The sequence below is a fragment of the Neovison vison genome, chromosome 6 (genome assembly GCF_020171115.1).
Source record: "Neovison vison isolate M4711 chromosome 6, ASM_NN_V1, whole genome shotgun sequence".
NCBI classification, from domain to species: Eukaryota; Metazoa; Chordata; class Mammalia; order Carnivora; family Mustelidae; genus Neogale; species Neogale vison.
Window position 1 is genome coordinate 165,995,227 of NC_058096.1, and position 17,990 is coordinate 166,013,216.

Here is a 17,990-nt window from a genome sequence, read left to right on the forward strand (position 1 = left end):
GGTGACCTGAGACACCGCCTTACTTTCAGAGCTTTGGGCGCAGCGGCCCGAAACAGCGGCCTCAGTTTCTCCACCAGACCACAACGTCCGCCCTCTGGAGCCACGACACACCCTCCACCCGCGCGTTCCCGCTTGGCCAGGACAGTGCAGCCGCACACTCCCAATCCCGGCGTGCCCCGCGCCCCGCCCCGCCCCGGAGTCTCGCACCCTCTTCCCGGGAGGCCCAGGAGCCCCGCTGCATGCCGGGAGTTGTGGTCTCGGCGGCGACGGTGAGGGTCCGCGGCTGGCCCACAGCGCGTGGCAGGAAGCGGAAGCAGCCTGCGGCCCGCCCCCAGCTCCGCCCCGCGCCGCGCCGCGCCGCTGCCGCGGTGCTAGCACTGACGTGTCTCTCGGCGGAGGTGCAGCGCTCGGGAGCGGGCTGGGCCGCGGACAGCCTCACTTCACTCGGAGTGGAGCGGAGCCGAAGGGGAACCCGGAGCCCGAGCAGCCACCGCCATGGCGAGTGAGTCCCTCAGGGCAGCCCCGGCAAGGCCGGGAAGGATCAAAATGCCCCTTCCCCTCACCGGTCCAGACGAGCGGCCACCCCCCAGGCCCGCCCGGCTCCCCTAGACCGTGGCCCGCGCCCCGGCCCTTCCTGGGGTGCCCGCGAGCCTCCGTGCGCGGTCTGCTCCTCTAGTCCCTGCTCCTGCTCACGCTGGGCGAAGGGCTTCCCCAAGGGAGCGGGGAAGGTTTTTACGTGCCCTAACTCTGCTTTTGTCTCTCCCATCAAAGTCAAATTTCTGGAAGTCATCAAGCCCTTCTGTGTCATCCTGCCGGAAATTCAAAAACCGGAGAGGAAGGTAAGTTCCCGAAATCGCCGTCCACCGAGGTTTCATGAACTGTCTGGGCGCCCGAAGTTTACAGTACAATTAAAATGGCTTCAGCACACCAGATGGGAACTCGGTTTCGCACCCCTTCCTCCTGGCGTGTAGCGGTGTGTACTCCTGAGTCTTGTCGGAAGGTGACCTGGTTGTGTGGGAATTTCCACCGAAATCATGGTGCTATATTTGGAGCATCTTTTGAGGATATTACTCCAGCAAACAAAGCCTCCGGTTTGCTCGGTCCCAAAAGTGGAACTCGGAGATGAATGAGTAAGGCCCCAGAAGCCTCAGGATACTCGGATTGAGTTTCCTTTCCTTCTTCACCTCCAGCACGAGCGCTCCGTGGCTGGGTCCCCCCCCCCCAGGAGGTTTTGGTATGCATGTGTTAAAAGGGGGTAAGAGCAGTCCTTTTATCCTGTGCAAATAAATGAGTTAGGACTCTGACAGTCTCCATAAAAGGTACAGAGAAAAAGGGCGTTTTTGTGAACCCTGCTTTTTACAGCAGACACATTAAAACATGAGAAGATAAAAATGTAGAACCTTTATCAGAATTCCCGCTCCTACACAGCTACAGCCCAGGATAGCAAGTTTTGCCAATGCTGGTGTAGCGGTTAAACAGTGGGGAAGTTTTATTTAGATTCTTACATTCAAGAGAATGAATAGTGAAAGATTTTTGCCTTTAGATTCTTTTAAGACTGTTGTTCATGCATTCACATACACATCTGTGTACTTAACGTCAATATGGACACTTACGTCTTGAAGTCTCCCCCCTTTTTTTTTAACTTGAAATCATTTTGTGTAAGTGTTCCACATACGTGCCCTTTTCAATGGGCAGAATACAAAGTTGTCCCTTCTACCCCAACTCCCTAGCATAGTAGAAAGGGTATGGCTCTGGAGGTAGACAAGCCTGGGACCCACCCTTCACAAACCTTTTAATAGGTGTCTGACCTTGGCTTTGTAACTAAGTGTGGTAGATGGAGCAGTGAAAATAAGTGCAGGTTGTAGCAGTGGCTCAGAAAGGGATTAATTCTGGAAGATGTGGTTTCTGGTGGTTTTAATGGAAGAATAGAAGGGTTTTTGTTCTGTTTTGTTTTTTGTTTTGAGGGGAGGGAAAGGAATTCCAGGTATAAAGAATATATGTGTGCAAAGCAGACGAGCAGGTGGGAGGGTGTTAGCTGTAGTTCCATATTTCTAGAACATAAAGGGTGATGGGGAGCAATGGAAGGGCCAGGTGATGAGAAAATGTTCTAGAAGTCAGTGGAAGATGAGAGTGGTTTCAAAGCTTTTGTAACACAGGGTATATGGGGTAGGCTCCCTGTCTCCCCGCTCCCAGTACTTTTTATTACATTGTTTTACCCTTAATTCATAGGAAATACACTGTTGAACTGTCACCTATTGCAAATTAGTTAACCTACAGCATTGCAAGATTTTATCAATATCAAAAGCTTTTTGATGAGAAGTGATTGTTGGCTGATTCAGCAGCTATTTCAAAGGTAAAGTAGACAGGACTGGGATAAAGAGCTTTTGAACTTTTGCTGTTGAATTTGGCTGCATCCAGGAAAGGAGACTTGGTTATTAAGAAATGAGGAGTCTTATAAAAATCATCTACTCTTTTTTTCCCATGAAGAATCCTTTCAACACAGGCCTGTTGTGTTCCTGGTTAGCTGGAAGTGGTGTTGCCTTCCCTTGGCCTCCTAATTTCTTGGTTTGGTGAGGTGACAGATGGGAAGGGGAGCATTCTCAAGAGGAAGGAGGGTTTTGTGACTTCACCCCAGCGTCATGTGGGGTGTCAGACCCTAAGTGCCCGCCGCCTTTGTGTGCTGGTCTCCTTGGGGCCTGCCTAAAGTGGCAGTCATGGAAGACCTCAACTTCTGTTCTGACCAGAGAGCCAGACTCTGTCTTGGAGCTCATGTAGACTTGGGACTCCTCCTCCCGTCCAGTTAAAAAGTACTTTTTCAGAGCACAGTTCTATTCACTTCATGCTGTCGCTCAGAAGATATTTTTCCATATCAAAATCCTCAGTCCACACAATAGTTAGTGTTTTTTTAAGCCCTTTAAACCCCTTCTTGCAGGATAGGCAGCAAGTACTAGGGAAGGCAGTCAGTTGAGGCAGAACACCTGGAAAAGCTGCCAGTTCTACTTGGTACCAGGGGGACCTTGGGCAGGGATTCTAAATTTTCCTGATGGTACTCACTCATCATCTATAAAATAATTCCCAGTAGTCACTTGGCCTACATGTGTACCCATGGAGATGTGAAAAGTCTTAAGTAGGTGCTGTTGGTAGGCACTGAGTAGGTTAAAGGTGTAACTCTCCCTGCCTCCCCCCCCCAGTATTTTTTATTACATTGTTTTACCCTTAATTCATAGCAAATACACTATCAAACTGTCACACATTGCAAATTAGTTAGCTACAGAATTGCAAGATTTTATCAGCTACAGAACCTTTTTGAATGATCACTATCTTTGGCTCCTTGTAAGGTCTGGTCTGTTTTAGGAATCCCTTGCTGTTGCAACATTGTTCCATCTGGGGTCTGATCCTAAACTGTTAATTCTGGTGACTAAGAGCACAGGTTTTGCACTCAAAACTCACTTCAGCTGTGAGATTTGGGACAAGTTAGCTTTCCTAAGACCATTCTCTCATTGTAAAGATAACATTAAGTGACATGAGGCTCCAGTGAAATCGTATGTGAAAGGTCTCTGTATGCCTGTCTTGTACATAGAAAGCCTGCAACACACATCCTTACGTTTCAGTGCTTATGTTTGGCACTCGGCTTGGAGTGTTCAAGGCTCACTTCTCTGGTGAGCCAGAGAAAGGGGTCCAATTCGAGTTCATGTCTATGCACTTGTCTTTGTAAATACTGCCTTAATGCATTCTCTTCCACTATAGATTCAGTTTAAGGAGAAAGTGCTGTGGACTGCAATCACCCTCTTTATCTTCTTAGTATGCTGCCAGGTAAGCGCAGTTCCTGTTCCAGAATTGGGGTAGGGTGAAGAGCAGGCTGGGGGTCAGCGTGCTGACTGTCAGCGTGCTGACTCCTTTTCTCTGCTTGTTTCCAGATCCCGCTGTTTGGTATCATGTCTTCAGATTCAGCTGACCCTTTCTATTGGATGAGAGTGATTCTTGCCTCAAACAGAGGTAGGACTCTGGCCTTCTGTACCTCTCTCCGGTGTGGATTTGACTGGCCTCCTTCGGTTAAATCACAGGCTTCGGCTTTATGTGGAATTCAGAGTGTTAGGGAGGAATGTTGGTGCGCTGTGCTGAATAGCCTGAGCAGATGGCCAATTCAGCGCTGTGGCATTTGAATGCAACACAAAACCTGTAATAACAAGATAAGTCTAGGTCATGGAGGATAAAAAAACGTGGAAAAACTAGAATGCTTTTAAACAGCTGAAATGATGACATTTGTACCGGTCTTTCTTCTGTTTTGATAACATTCTTTAGAATATGTAACTTATTTCTGAGCTACATCTTCATATCTATGGGTTGTATATACGTGTCCAAAAAAATATGTAACAGCGTTTTGTATACTCTAACCCATTTACCTATGGGTGGGGAGAATTTGAACATTTATGTTGATATTGCTTTTGATTAACTTACTTTCTGAACATTTCAAATTAAGTTCTAAATCAGTTGGAAGTATAGCTCATTTTAGCATAATGGAAATAGAAGTTTATTCACAACTAGATACAACGGTGCAGACCTTCTTTCCAAACTCCGGAATTTATTTGAATGTTATCCTTTTTTTTATTAACTGATGAAGAGACGAACCTTATCTCTGTAAAACCAGAATGAATCTGTTTGGGGTGAATTTAAAGGCTGTCGTCTATTTAAATGCCACGTGACTTCCTAAATAGAATAAGATGTTGCCTGGCAGACTGAATAGAATGAATTGAATTATACGCTAATCGTTGATATTTGGGGATTAATTTTGAAATTAAATGCTGCTAGCAAACTGAAATACATCAGATTTGTATACAGGGCACACCGTTGAATTTTGCTCATTCATTTTCTTAATATTATGTGTTGCTTTTCCAAGCTCATATTGGCTGTGTTTTGCCTTGCTCTTTCTTCAAGGCACATTGATGGAGCTGGGTATCTCTCCCATTGTCACCTCCGGCCTCATCATGCAGCTCTTGGCTGGTGCCAAAATAATTGAAGTTGGTGACACCCCAAAAGACCGAGCCCTCTTCAATGGAGCCCAAAAGTGTAAGTGAGATTTTGAATAATGTTCAGATGTCTGCAGGTGAGAATTCAAATTTGCTCTGAAGTTTAGGGCATCAAAATAGGTTTTTTTGTACGATGTAACCTCCTTGGCCCACCAACCCTGTAGGTGTACTGTGGGCTATGTTAACGAGAGAGCACTTGGATAGAGTCGATGAGGCGGGGGGTGGGTGTCACCGGGTGTCATCAAGGGGAAGGAGCAGGGCTTGGAGGTCTCGCCCTCCACCAGCCACAAGTTTCTTACCACTTAGAAGGAAAACTTCAGAGCTATTTTAAGACTTCATTTGAATAGCGTGTATAAAACCTCTTTCAGCGCCTGGTGCGCCGTAGCTACCCAACACGTGGTATTTTCTCTCTGCTCAGAGTTTGAAAGGATTCCACTTAGGGGATAGGGATCCTTTCTGTCCAGCTCTGCGGTTTCCTAGCTCTGTGACCTGGGATGAAGTTAGATGACGTCTCTGAAGTTTCAGTCTTTTCATCTGTAACAGTGAGGATAGTGTATTGCTTTATAGCAAGTAATGTGTCATTAGTAATAGTAACCAGTTCTCAGAATGAACCACATACAGCCTCTGGTTGTGAAGCGAAATGCATTAATTAGGAAATCACATTTAGAGTTGCCTGCACAGCCTTGTTTTATTCCACACCAGCATGTTCTAGAGATCTTCTGGAGTTAGTAGGTGAAATGACTGAGCAAGAAAGACTAATCCAGTTCAGACTTACCAGTTTCAGGTACAAATCAGGATGTATTATTTTTCAAAAGCACAAATTAGCTCTTTTCTCTTTATTCTTGAACAGTTTTTTGTAATTTTTCTGTCTCAAGATATCTGTTTTATTAGGTGCTTTTTTAAAAAGTTAAATAGAAATTATTTGATGGGCATTTTAGAATAAAATTGTATTTCATGCACAAACTAAGCAGAAAAGCTAAAATTGAATCCCAAACCCATCTAGTATTGTGAAATCAATAAAAACATGTGGATTCCACTGTGCCTAACAACAGAGATTAATGAGCTACAAGAAACAAAGATGTGTGCATACAAAAAGGAATTTACCTCGTTGGCCAGAAGAGCTTTGTGGCTGAGGAAATGGAACTAGTAACTAAATTGACTGCTTTGTGAGTTTTTCCTTTAAAACTATATTAACTACAAGCTGAGAAGGGATGGATCATTTTATCCCAGAGATAATATTCAGTGTGCTGGACTCAGACCCAAATGATAGGCCAGTAGAGGGCCCGGGCATGTATTCAAGTTAGGGAGCTCTCCAAAACCTAAGCGACCTGACTTGAGTTTGGGTGCTGCAGGTTGACACCATCACCAGATCACATGCCTCTGGATGTCATCTTCCCTTGCTCCCTGACTCTCCTTTCATAAGAACTAGATTAGTGGGACGCCTGGGTGGCTCAGTTGGTGAAGCGTCTGCTTTGTGCTCAGGTCATAATCCCAGGGTCCTGGAATTCAGCCCCGCATTGGGCCCTCTGCTCAGTGGGGACTCTGTTTCTCTCTCTCCCCTGCTTGTGCTCTCTTGCTTTCTCTCTGTCAGACAAATAAATGAAATCTTAAGGACAAAAAAGGAATGAACTGTATTAGTACATTTCAACTCTGCCATCACTGAAAGGAAAGTGATTTTGGAGAAGCTGGAATTGAAGAGGTTGCAGGCTTTTGTTAGAAGGCATTTGAGTACTTATACTCAGTACTCTTGTAGTTTGGCCATGGAGCTGCTGAGCCTTCCTGGATTGAGCTCCTCACAGGCCATGCCTGCATTCTACATCTCCCATCATCGTCCTCCCCAGTGCCTGGCACACAGTAGGTGTTCCAGAACTGTTTTCTCCAGACTGTGTAGTGTCCCACTTTGAGAAGACCGTTTCTTGTGATTCCAGTATTTGGCATGATCATTACCATCGGCCAGTCCATCGTGTACGTGATGACAGGAATGTACGGAGATCCTTCTGAAATGGGCGCTGGAATCTGCCTGTTAATCACCATACAGGTCAGTGCGGCTCTCATGTGTCCCCCCTTCTGTGTAGCTCCTCATACTTAAGACTTCCTGAATGACAGATCTGAGGTGGGCATAACAGAAGCATGAGAAGAAGCCAGGGCCCATGTGGTGGCCTTTCCAAGTTCACCAGAGAAAGGCTCTACTGTCCAAGGTCTACCCTGCCTTTAGTGTTGAGAAGCAGAAAAGCTTGGTACTGCAGAAGGAAAGGAACAGGCCTATGAACAGCAGTCTGTGTGGGTTGCTTTATTTTATTTTTTTCTTTTCTTTTTAAATTTTCACAGCTCTTTGTTGCTGGCTTAATTGTCTTACTTTTGGATGAACTTCTGCAAAAAGGATACGGCCTGGGCTCTGGGATCTCCCTCTTCATTGCCACTAACATCTGCGAGACCATCGTGTGGAAGGCGTTCAGCCCCACCACTGTCAACACTGGCCGAGGTAAGGGCCCTGGTCTTTCCTGGGGACAGGGTTTAGTAGAAAGTATCAGCGTGTGCAAGACAAGAAACAGAAGTTCCCCCATTCCCAGGAAGAATCAGGTTAGTTTTAGGTACATCTCTTCTGATTTTCCTGTGTGTATCTGCAGAGTTTCTGTTTTTGTTTTTTAAAGTGATCACTATCTATAGAATTTTTAAAACACAGATAGGTCTGTGCTCATAAAGATGTCCAGCTTGCATTTTTTTGTGTATTTCATGGACATTTGCCATGTCGGAATACATAATTTTGCCTCGTTTTCCTTAGTGCAGTGTGGACTTCCATTGCAAGGATGAGGCAGCATTTATTATAGTCTTGTGACGGACATTGACGTCGTTTCCAGTGTCACTGTTGTTGCAACAGTGAGATAGTGCACATCCTCAGAGGTTCATCTTTACATATCTTGGCAGTCGCTCACAGTGATTAAGCAGAGATTATGGAACCAACACACTTGCTCGGATCTGGAGCAGTTTTGGGAGAGAGGCCTGAACTTGGAGCTCACTAGGTTTAAGTCCTGGCTGTTGCTGGTAGTGGTTAAATGGCCTTGGGCACATTCCTCTGCATATCAGCTGTAGGTACCAGGATTAATGAGAAATAATATGAAATTCTGTGAGTCCTGGCTCAGAGTAGATGCATGTTACATGTAAGTGTTGCATGTTATGCCTACAAAGAAGAGACTCTTGTTACAGGCAGTGTCTTTAATAAAACTTCCTAAATATTTAGGGAAATGTGACTTACTAGGAAAGGAAAATCAGGTTTTTTCATCACTAAATATGTTACACACTCTGAGGAGACTTGCGAGAAATAAATACTCATGCATGTTTGGGTATTGTTTTTTATTTTATTTTTGGGGTTTTTTGTGGGGTTTTTTTGTTTGTTTTTTTGTTTTTGTTTTTGTTTTGAGTATTTTTCTTTGAGATGAATGCTGGAAACAGTCCCTGGCGTCCAGAGACCACATGATCTCATTAGTGATACTCAAAGTAGGTCCCTGGACAAATGAAGGCCACATGCACCCAGTAGATTACAAGGGAAAGAGCGTAGCTTGACGTAGGAACTGTCAGAAGAGCCTCAGAGAAGAGGGACTTGGTTCCTCCCTGGGCACTTCCGGAATTGTAGGAAATTCAGGACAAATTGGGAGAAAGGAGAGGGTGGAGGGTAATGTTTTTCAGGGATGGGTGTGAAAAGGCAGGCGGGAGAAAGGATCTTAGGGGTTCAGGGGTATGAAGACTGTCACTGTAACTGGCCTGGGGGCATCCTGAAGTCTGAAGATGCGGCACCAGAGTTGGGGCCGGGAGGGGAGGAGTCAGTAAAGGTTCAGAAGCCCCAGCAGAGGAGCCACCTTCCACTGAGGAGCAGGCCAGTGAGGCAGTGGGGGTTGGAGCAGGGGAGGGGTGATTCAGCCTGGACTGGAGGGGAAGACAGGTGGAGAACACAGCCCGGCGGCTGTTCCGTTGTCCAGCTTTGACCAGCCAGCCCGTCGTGGAAAGCACAGACCAAGGCACAAGGTGCTAAGAGCGTAATAGACGGGACAGAGGAGGTTCTTTCAAGGGTGACGGAAAATTGCAGAGCAGAGTTGGGTTTGTTTCTGGCTTTAAAAGTGTTGGGCTTTCAGCTGGTTGTGTTTAAGACTGAGCCAGAGAGAAGCGCAGCTGGGAGGGGTCACTCCAAGCCGCTCAAGTGGGCAGTGAGTGTTGCCATGAGAGCTGTGGGTTCGGGGGAGAGGGAAGAGTGGGGTCCCGAGGACTGGACCCTGGAGGAAGGCACAGGTCACAGATGTCACAGACCTGTGAAGGGCAAGTGGGAACAGCTTAAATGGAATTAGTGGGACCGTGCAGGTACAAAGCTACCTCTGCGCCTGAAGTAACTCTTCGCACTTGGAAGTTCTCTCTTGTTCCCAGAGATGGAGCAGGTGGCGAATTTTAAGAAATTATGTTAAAAAGTAGGAGAACTAGAGCTTACTCTTGGCATTGCCCTTCACTCAACAAATACTTTACCTGATATCTGTGAAGGGTCAGACACTAGGAATACGGAGTAAGCTGAGTGTTCCACATGGCAGGTGTTGGAACAGGTACCTAGGAAACAACGAGACAGAGAAAGAAGATGGAGATGCTGGGAGGGTTGTCACAGGGTTAGTCTGGGTGATCAGGAAGACCCCCCTCCCAGCATCCCCCTACCTTGGAACAAAGTTCTGCAGAAGGTAGGGAGTCTTGCAGCTCTGTGGGGGAGGAATGTCCCATTTAGAGGGAACAAGCAGCTGCAAAGGCCCTGAGGTGGGAGTGTAGTGATCAGGGTCAGCATGTGTAGCTGGTGCAGAATGAACAAGGTGTAGAGGAGTCAGAGCTGTGGCCAGAGGTACGGGAGTTGGGGGCAGTGTGGACGGAGGGCAGAAGGGAATAAGTTCTTCCTCCCCGGCAGCTGGGGCGGTGGACTCTGAAGGCCTGTCTTGGCCCCTGCTCTGAGATCCCTGAACCCTGTGCCCTGGGAAGGCAGCATTGTCACAAGCCTGGGAGTGGGGGTGCGTGAGGACTGAGCACAGCATCACAGGGTGAGGTGAGGAATTACAGACCATTAGAATAGTGTTTCTTTCACAGAAGCCGCATTCCAGAAGAGGTCAGTGGTGATCCCCATTGGAAGGTTGGCCTGAAGCATCCTCTTAAAATGGTTTGGGAACAGAGCAGGTGGTGCCAGCCACCATGTGTTCAAAACTTGAGCACATGCTGTAGCAGGTGTGCCAAGGCACACCTCATGCCACTGGTACCGGTACCTCCAGCCACCCTCAGAGACCATGGCTCTAGACACTAGCTCAGGCATGCGCGCTGCCTGAGTATTTTATGGCGTAGACTGTCGTGGGTTAGCAGAGATTACACAGCAACGCAGCGCTCTTGTTACCTGCTTTAGCTTTGGTTTGTTTAACTCTATAAACTTCCTGAAAATTAAGACACCTCTAGGCCTTACTAATGCCCTGTGTGCCCCAAGTTCCTCTAACTTGTCCCTCTGCTGCCTGCTCCTCAGGTTAAGTACCCAGTCTCGTTCTTTCCCTCCATTCTTTGGGAAGCTCAGTCTGCGTCATGGCTGTGACTTCCCAGCTCATACCGGCTACCTCCTTCCACATCCTCTCGGGGTAGGGTATCAACTCAGATTTGGATCAGCCATGCGGGGGGCACACATGTGGTCCTTTCCACTTGACCATCAGTGTCAGGAGCAGAGCCCCCACCTGCCCCTCAGAGCCGCAGATGCTTGGACTGCCCGGGCATTTCTGGGAAGAGAATCTGGCAGCTTGGAGGCCCTCCTTCAGTGTAGGGCCCCTTCAGCCAGAGTTCAGCAGACCCTGCCTTTATGGTTTTGTAACTGATCGTCATGCCACATGTCCAGTAGCCGCTGATGACTCATGCTGAAGAACTGAGATGAGTTAAATCAAAAGGTAGAATAGGGCGCCTGGGTGGCTCAGTGGGTTAAGCCGCTGCCTTCGGCTCAGGTCGTGATCTCAGCGTCCTGGGATCGAGTCCCGCATCGGGCTCTCTGCTCAGCAGGGAGCCTGCTTCCCTCTCTCTCTCTCTCTCTCTGCCTGCCTCTCTGTCTACTGGTGATCTCTGTCTGTCAAATAAACAAATAAAATCTTTAAAAAAAAAAAAAAAGGTAGACTAGCCCTTTCTGCAGGTTTGCATTATCTACAGAAGCAGTAGATGAGAGAACTCTCTCCCTGGGGTTTTGGGAGTGAGCACTGTGAAGGGTGGGACTTCGTCTTTTTAGCCACTGAGAAAATCAGTAGAGCCAAATTTAGTTGATGGTTTGTTTGTTTACCACGCACATCATCTCCTTCACCAACAGGAATGGAATTTGAAGGCGCCATCATCGCACTGTTCCATCTACTGGCCACACGCACTGACAAGGTCCGAGCCCTTCGAGAGGCCTTCTACCGCCAGAATCTTCCCAACCTCATGAATCTGATTGCCACCATCTTTGTCTTCGCAGTGGTGATCTATTTCCAGGTGTGTCCAGATCCCAGTGCACCAAGTTTTAATGGTCTGCCTTTGTGTGTCAGCATGTGTTGGCTTAGGCATCCCTCACCCACACCCTGGCGGGGCCTGTCCCATCCCATTGTATTGAAATGAGATGGCATTTAAAGGACGCAAAGCCCAAGGCGAGCAGGGTAGGTGCCTCCTACTGAGTCAGGGGACTTGCTGAACACACGTGAGGCAGAGCTAGTATTTCTGGAATCATGTTACTTTGGGTTGGGGCTGTCGGCAGATAGAGAAGATATTAAGTTCTTAGTTTAAGAGAAATGAAAAGCAAGCAAACTAACATCTTCTCTCTGTCTTAACCAGTTTGTACCATAATTGCAGGCAGGAGCTTCATCTTAGAAAAGGCTTTCCTCTTATCTTTCAGCTGATTCGTCTGTGTCACTTGCTTCTGAACAGGAGAGTGGCACTGCTGGTCACTTTTCTCTAGTCGGGCTAATCTTTGTATTTTTTGATCAGCCACTTTGTATTCTAATATTTATTGACAAGAAGAGACAGCAGTTGAGAGAGTAATTGAATGCTTGTTGGAAAGGTATTTAAACCAGGCAAGTGCTTTTTCTGAGGAGCAAATGACTATTCCTTTGGCTGAGACTCAGATGCCTCATTACCAATAAGTGGACTCTTTAGGGGCTTGGCAAGTATGTGTTTGGAGCATGAAGATTTTATTTTAAATCTTACATATTCTGAGTCCTAGGCATTGAGAGTTTGTGAAAATGATATAAAAGAAACCCTTCCTCCAAGGCTTTCCGAGGGAGAGGTCATATTCATAGAAAATCTTGGCTTTGGGGCACCTAGGTGGCTCAGTCGGTTAAGCGTCTGCCTTTAGCTCAGCTTCAAGTCTCACAGCAGACTCCTCGCTCTTCGAGGAGCCTGCTTCTCCCTCTCTTTCTGCCTGCCACTCCCCCTGCTTGTGCTCACTCTCTGTCTATCCAATAAATAAGATCTTAGAAAAGAAAAAGAAAAGCTTGGCTTTTCTGCGTATTATCAGAAACCTCTTAAACAGCTGTTCTGGGGTGCGAGGCAGATGCTGTGGTGGCATGGGTCTTGGGGCCACTGAAAGTACAGGCAAGAGAAGCACTGCTAGAACTTGAGCATGTGTTCTTCAGGCTTTTCTAGTATATTCTACATAGAGCTGGATATAATGTGCTGGATTTTGGTTTCTGACAAGTAGGATTATAGGATTATCTCTGCCAGGCTTTGGTGCAGTTTTGAGCCAGTATTTCTGGGAGACCTTTTTTTTTTTTTAAGATTTTTATTTATTTGAGAGGAAAGAACAAGAGAGAGAGTGTGAGAGCCCACAAGTAGTGGGGAGGAGCAGAAGGAGAAGCAGGCTCTCTGCTGAACAAGGAGCCCACCATGGGGCTTGATCCCAGAACCCTGGGATCATGACCTGAGCTGAAGGCAGACACTTAACCGACTGAGCCATCCAGGCACCCCTTCTGGGAACCTTCTGTTCTGGTTCCCCCAGGTGCAGAGGTGGGTAAGGCAGGGGAACCACAGTCCTGGAAGCTATGCTTGCAGCTGGCTCCCTGGCAGCTGTCCCCGGCTGGGCTGGGTTTCTGGGCAGCAGGCCGGATGAGGCAGTGAAGGGCATTCCACTCTGTTTGGCGTCTCAGGGCTTCCGCGTGGACCTACCCATCAAGTCAGCCCGTTACCGAGGCCAGTACAACACCTACCCGATCAAGCTCTTCTACACCTCCAACATCCCCATCATCCTGCAGTCCGCCCTGGTGTCCAACCTGTATGTCATCTCCCAGATGCTGTCTGCCCGCTTCAGTGGCAACCTGCTGGTCAGCCTGCTGGGCACCTGGTCTGTAAGTACAGCTGCTCGGGGCTAAAACCATCAGTTTTAGCGCAGGTTGCAGGCTGTGCACCGGTGCATCTCACTATGAGCACGTATTTCACCCATAGGTATTTGCTGATCATGCCTTTTACACATTCAGCATGTTCAGTTCCCTTTTTGTTGAGGGAACTGTACTATGGGCCCTTGAGCAAAATCGTCATCTGTGTCATCTGCTCAAAACCATTTCTGTCCTGATGCGGAGGTACGACGAAGCGGCCTTCACAGGCTTTGTGCGTAACCTTTCCAGGATACTTCCTCCGGGGGCCCGGCACGTGCGTATCCTGTTGGCGGCCTGTGCTACTACCTGTCCCCGCCAGAATCCTTTGGCTCCGTGTTAGAAGATCCCGTCCATGCCGTGGTGTACATAGTGTTCATGCTTGGCTCGTGTGCGTTCTTCTCCAAAACCTGGATTGAGGTCTCGGGCTCCTCTGCCAAAGATGTGAGTATATAGGAGTTAACAGCAAATTTCTTGAGAGGAGGTTAATCCAGGAAACAGTAGTCCTCACCCATTTGGGGTCTGAGGGGTCTCTGCCTGTCTCCTCTTGCTAAGAAAGTGGTCTGTGGACACCCACAGATGCTTCATGCTCATGGCGGGGCAGTTGTGAACCCTCAGTGGCCAAAGATGAATGCCAGCAGGAAGCCAGTGCTGTGTTGGGGAAGCTAGAGCCACAGTGTGCTGTCACATTTCGCCCCATGACTTCTCTGCGGTGAAGTCAGAGTTACCTGTGTGAGGGCTTAGGGCGCAGAAGAGGAAAAGCTGCGAGTGTTGAGCCCCACCAGGAGGCATCCACCTTCCTTCAAGTTCAGGTCTCCAATTTAACGGTGTCTCCTTGGTGGGTGTCATGCAGGTTGCAAAGCAGCTAAAGGAGCAGCAGATGGTGATGCGGGGCCATCGAGAGACTTCCATGGTCCATGAGCTCAATCGGTGAGTGCTGACCCCTGGCCCTCAGACTCTGAATTTGTGGTTTCCTTCCATACCAGGTATCCTGATCTGGCTTAGGGGTTTCCAGTCCGTTAACTCCTACCCTTGGGTAACGAGATAGAAAAGGCCCCTGTGTCTGTAATTCCTCTACACTCTTGCTTAATGCTGGAGACTGGGGAGAGGGTAATAAAAGCATGCTGCCCTCTCCTCAAAGAGAGAGCCGCCAGGGAGTAAGACAGAGGCATGTGGCTTTGCGGGTACAAGAGGGTGTAGTAAGGGTATGGGCAGCCAGCTGGCTGCTGGGGGAAGGGGCAGTGTCCAGGGTCCCTTTAGGAGACCCAGTGCTAGAGGCAGAGCCACCAGAGGGAGGGCCAGCTGACTGCTGAGAGGCCGCTGTGGGAATGTGGGCCAGGGGCAGGAGGGCTCCAAGTGCTGCAGGAACCTGGGAACACAGAGGAGAGGGCGGCCGTAGCACTTGGTGACCAGCTGGGTGTTGGGTGAAGGGCAGAAGAGAGCTGTAGGCTGGCCCTTGGGGTGCTCATGGGGGACTTGGCCATCTGCACCTCCTCTCCACTTACCATGGAGCTGCCTCAGGCAGCAGGGGTGGTGATGTTAAGTATCTCAGGCTTTTCAAGCCTGTCGCTACTACTCGTTTCCTCCACCGCCACTGGGAAGCGGCCGCTGACAGTACCTACATGGATGAAGGGGCTGTGTTCCCACGAAACTGTTCCCTAGGTCAGGGGGCCAGCCAGGCTTGTCCCGCTGCCTGTAGCTTGCTTGCCTCACCTGAAGGAAGCAACCACGGGAAAAGCCAGTGTTTCAAGTTTCAGGTTGTTTTCAGATCTCTAGCAGGGGTGGTTTGCAGTTTCGTTCGTTTAATTCCTCTGCGGCCTCTCCATTTACACCCACCGTTCAGTCCTAACAGATTGCATGCCACTTAGGAAATTTTAAATTTTCTACTAGCCACATTAAAAAGGTAAAAATATATGTGAAACTTACAAAACCTTGTGTGTAGGCTATATCTTAAAATGAAAACGAATCTGAGTAAATTTAATGATATATTTTATTTAACTTCCCATGTCTAGAATTTAATTTCAAGTTGTAGATAAACATAAGAAAAAGCATCGTAAATTATTTTATATTCCTGTTTTCAAAACCTCATGTGATGTCTTCAGCATCTCGATTTGGACTAGTCCCATTTCATGAGTGCTATGTGGCTCATGTGGCACCTACTGGACACCACAGCCCTAGTCCAGACCATCAAGGTGTGTGAGTGGTGAAGGTTCAAGGAGGTAGTGGAGTGACCTCGGAGTCAGGATCTTAAATCAGATGTGGGCATGTCCGAAGCTCCGGTCCCTTCCCGAGGCCAGGCTGGGGCTGGGGGTCTGCATGGTGGCTCATGGCTCATCAGTCCCCTGTTCCTCAGGTACATTCCCACTGCCGCGGCCTTTGGTGGGCTGTGCATCGGGGCCCTCTCCGTCCTGGCCGACTTCCTGGGTGCCATCGGGTCTGGAACCGGGATTCTGCTCGCAGTCACGATCATCTACCAATACTTTGAAATCTTCGTAAAGGAGCAGAGCGAGGTCGGCAGCATGGGGGCCCTTCTCTTCTGAGCCACGTCTCCCTGGACCAGGAGAGGGGCCCTGCCTGGAATTGCAAGGGAGGGGGACAGTGAGGCCCGTGGGGTGCTCATTGCAGGAGTGCTGCTACAGCACCAGGACTTTTGTTTAATAATGTTTTTGAATTTCATACTCTTTCATTCCACTTTGTAAAGTGCTAGAATTTTTCCAGTTTGAAATTTTGCTTTTTATGCTGGCATTGGCAGAAAGAACGGTAGGAGGGAGGTTTTATGGAGCTCACTGCCAGAGGTGGGGATGGCAAAGGACTGTCCCCAGACAACTTTTTTTTTTTTAACCTTTGCACCTGCTCAGTGCCGTAGGCAGCTGCAGTGGTCTGAGCTGTTCCCCAAGCACGGGAACTTTTTGATTAGAAGCACAAACCTCATAGCTGTGTCTCCGTCGTTGCCATAGGGCACGAGGCTGAGAGCAAATCATGTTTTCTGGTGGACATGACTCACTGGTGAGTCCCTATCACAATCAGGGGTTAGAATACCTGGCTTCAAACTGTTTCTCTGGAAGACACCATTGTTTTCCCCCTTTTATAAGTAGTTTTTTAGGAACAAACCTCTTCGAAAGAAAGGGATGGGTTTTCCAGAAGACATTCTTGGGCCGTCTGTTAATTTTTCTGCATGTGCCTCTTGGCTATTCTCGTTGACTGTTCTGGTTGGGCTTTGAGGCTGAAGAGCACGGAGTCAGCTTGGCTCCATTGTGTCTGGCTGGCTGTCGTCGGTTTGTGTCCTCTGAAGGAGTGAGGCCAGGATTCTGCAGGCTGGCGCCTGGCCCAGCCGGGTGGACGCTGCGTGACCCTTGAAGTGATGTATGTCTGTACCCTCCTTCCGGTTGTCGCTGGATGGGCCTACCGCTCGCCTACAGCAGCCCTCACACAGGAAAAGACAGTGGCTTCACTTTTACAGGCCACTGTGCCTAGGACCAAATACATGTTAAGTAAATGCCCAGATGCCACCTGTCTTCTAGCTTCAGTCAGCACCACCCCGCAGAGAGGAGGGTGCGGGCCCCACATCCGTGGCAAAATCAGGGTCAGAGAGCTTAGGTTTTGGTTTTTGTTTGTGTTTTTTAGTAAGTTGCTCCAGCCTGTGATTGGAAAAGACTCATGGTGATGTCTAGAATGAGTTCTGTTTGTGGTAACAGGGGACCTAGGGTTTAGGCAGTGGAACCTTTTCCGAGGCCGGCAGGGAGGCTCCTCTAGGGACAGGTGGTACTTGGCAGCAGGGACAGCAGAGTTGGGTGCCACAAGCCTGAAGAATTCTCCCTGGAGGAAGCCCCAGCTCTAAGGAAGCACCCGGGGCCCTGCGGAGAGAGATGCCCCACCAGCAGCCGGCACACAGTGGCCTTCGAAGCAGAGCCATGGTCACGACTCAGTAGAGCCGAGTCTGAGCTCCTAGGACACCTCACTCACAGCGCTAACCAGGAACAGACCAACCGAGGGACAGGAAGCGACTTGCCTGAATCCACCTGGCAAGTCAGCAGCAGAAGCAGGATGGGCCCGACAGGTCTGTCGACCCCTCAGTCCAGGGCATCCCACCATATCACACGTGGCCTTGTCAGACCCAGTCCTGAGCAGAGACTCAATGCTCCCCCTGCGGCACGCCATCTGCTCGGCCCCACCCGTGGTTACGCTGTGGGCGCCAGCCTCATGGGTGGGGCCCTGCGTGGCTCTTGCTCTGTGGTCTGTGATCACAGTGGGTAGGGGGCTGACCCCAGCTTCCAGGGGACTGTCACTGTGGACGCCAAAATGGCATAAATGAGTTAAGGTGAATAAGTGACAAATAAAGCCAATTTTTACAAGCCACTTGGTCACGTTCTCTTGGTTTACAGCTCCCAAGAAGGTCAGTGGGTGCAGAGCTGGGGTGTGTGAGGCATGGTCAAGTCCTGCTTTGGCACAGGGCACCCTAGGTCTCCCTGGGATGGAAGTGCCTCCTTAGAAAGGCATTTTGCCTGGGAAACTGCCTTCTGGTGGCATCTGCTGCATTCCCTGGCTTCTGGTGAAGTGAGACGCAGGTGACTGGCTGCTGCGGGGCTGGCAT

At 48.8% G+C, this 17,990-nt stretch overlaps 1 protein-coding gene across 1 annotated transcript; it reads left to right on the forward strand.

Moving 5' to 3' along the window:
- Window positions 1–359: 359 nt before the first annotated feature.
- SEC61A1 (SEC61 translocon subunit alpha 1) lies at window positions 360–17,755 on the forward strand. The gene is made up of 12 exons (XM_044252882.1): window positions 360–502; window positions 772–839; window positions 3,748–3,813; window positions 3,918–3,996; window positions 4,936–5,067; window positions 6,956–7,065; window positions 7,356–7,509; window positions 11,371–11,531; window positions 13,178–13,375; window positions 13,652–13,843; window positions 14,253–14,329; window positions 15,753–17,755. Exons 1-12 carry the CDS (start codon window positions 496–498, stop codon window positions 15,937–15,939), a joined length of 1,431 nt encoding a protein of 476 aa, XP_044108817.1. The 5' UTR covers window positions 360–495; the 3' UTR covers window positions 15,940–17,755.
- Window positions 17,756–17,990: the final 235 nt, after the last annotated feature.

Bases quoted from the DNA above. Each gene is read 5' to 3' on its own strand.
- SEC61A1 (XM_044252882.1), top strand. The intron at 840-3,747 runs GTAAGTTCCCGA...CTTCCACTATAG, and splicing joins TTCAAAAACCGGAGAGGAAG to ATTCAGTTTAAGGAGAAAGT. The intron at 7,066-7,355 runs GTCAGTGCGGCT...AAATTTTCACAG, and splicing joins GCCTGTTAATCACCATACAG to CTCTTTGTTGCTGGCTTAAT.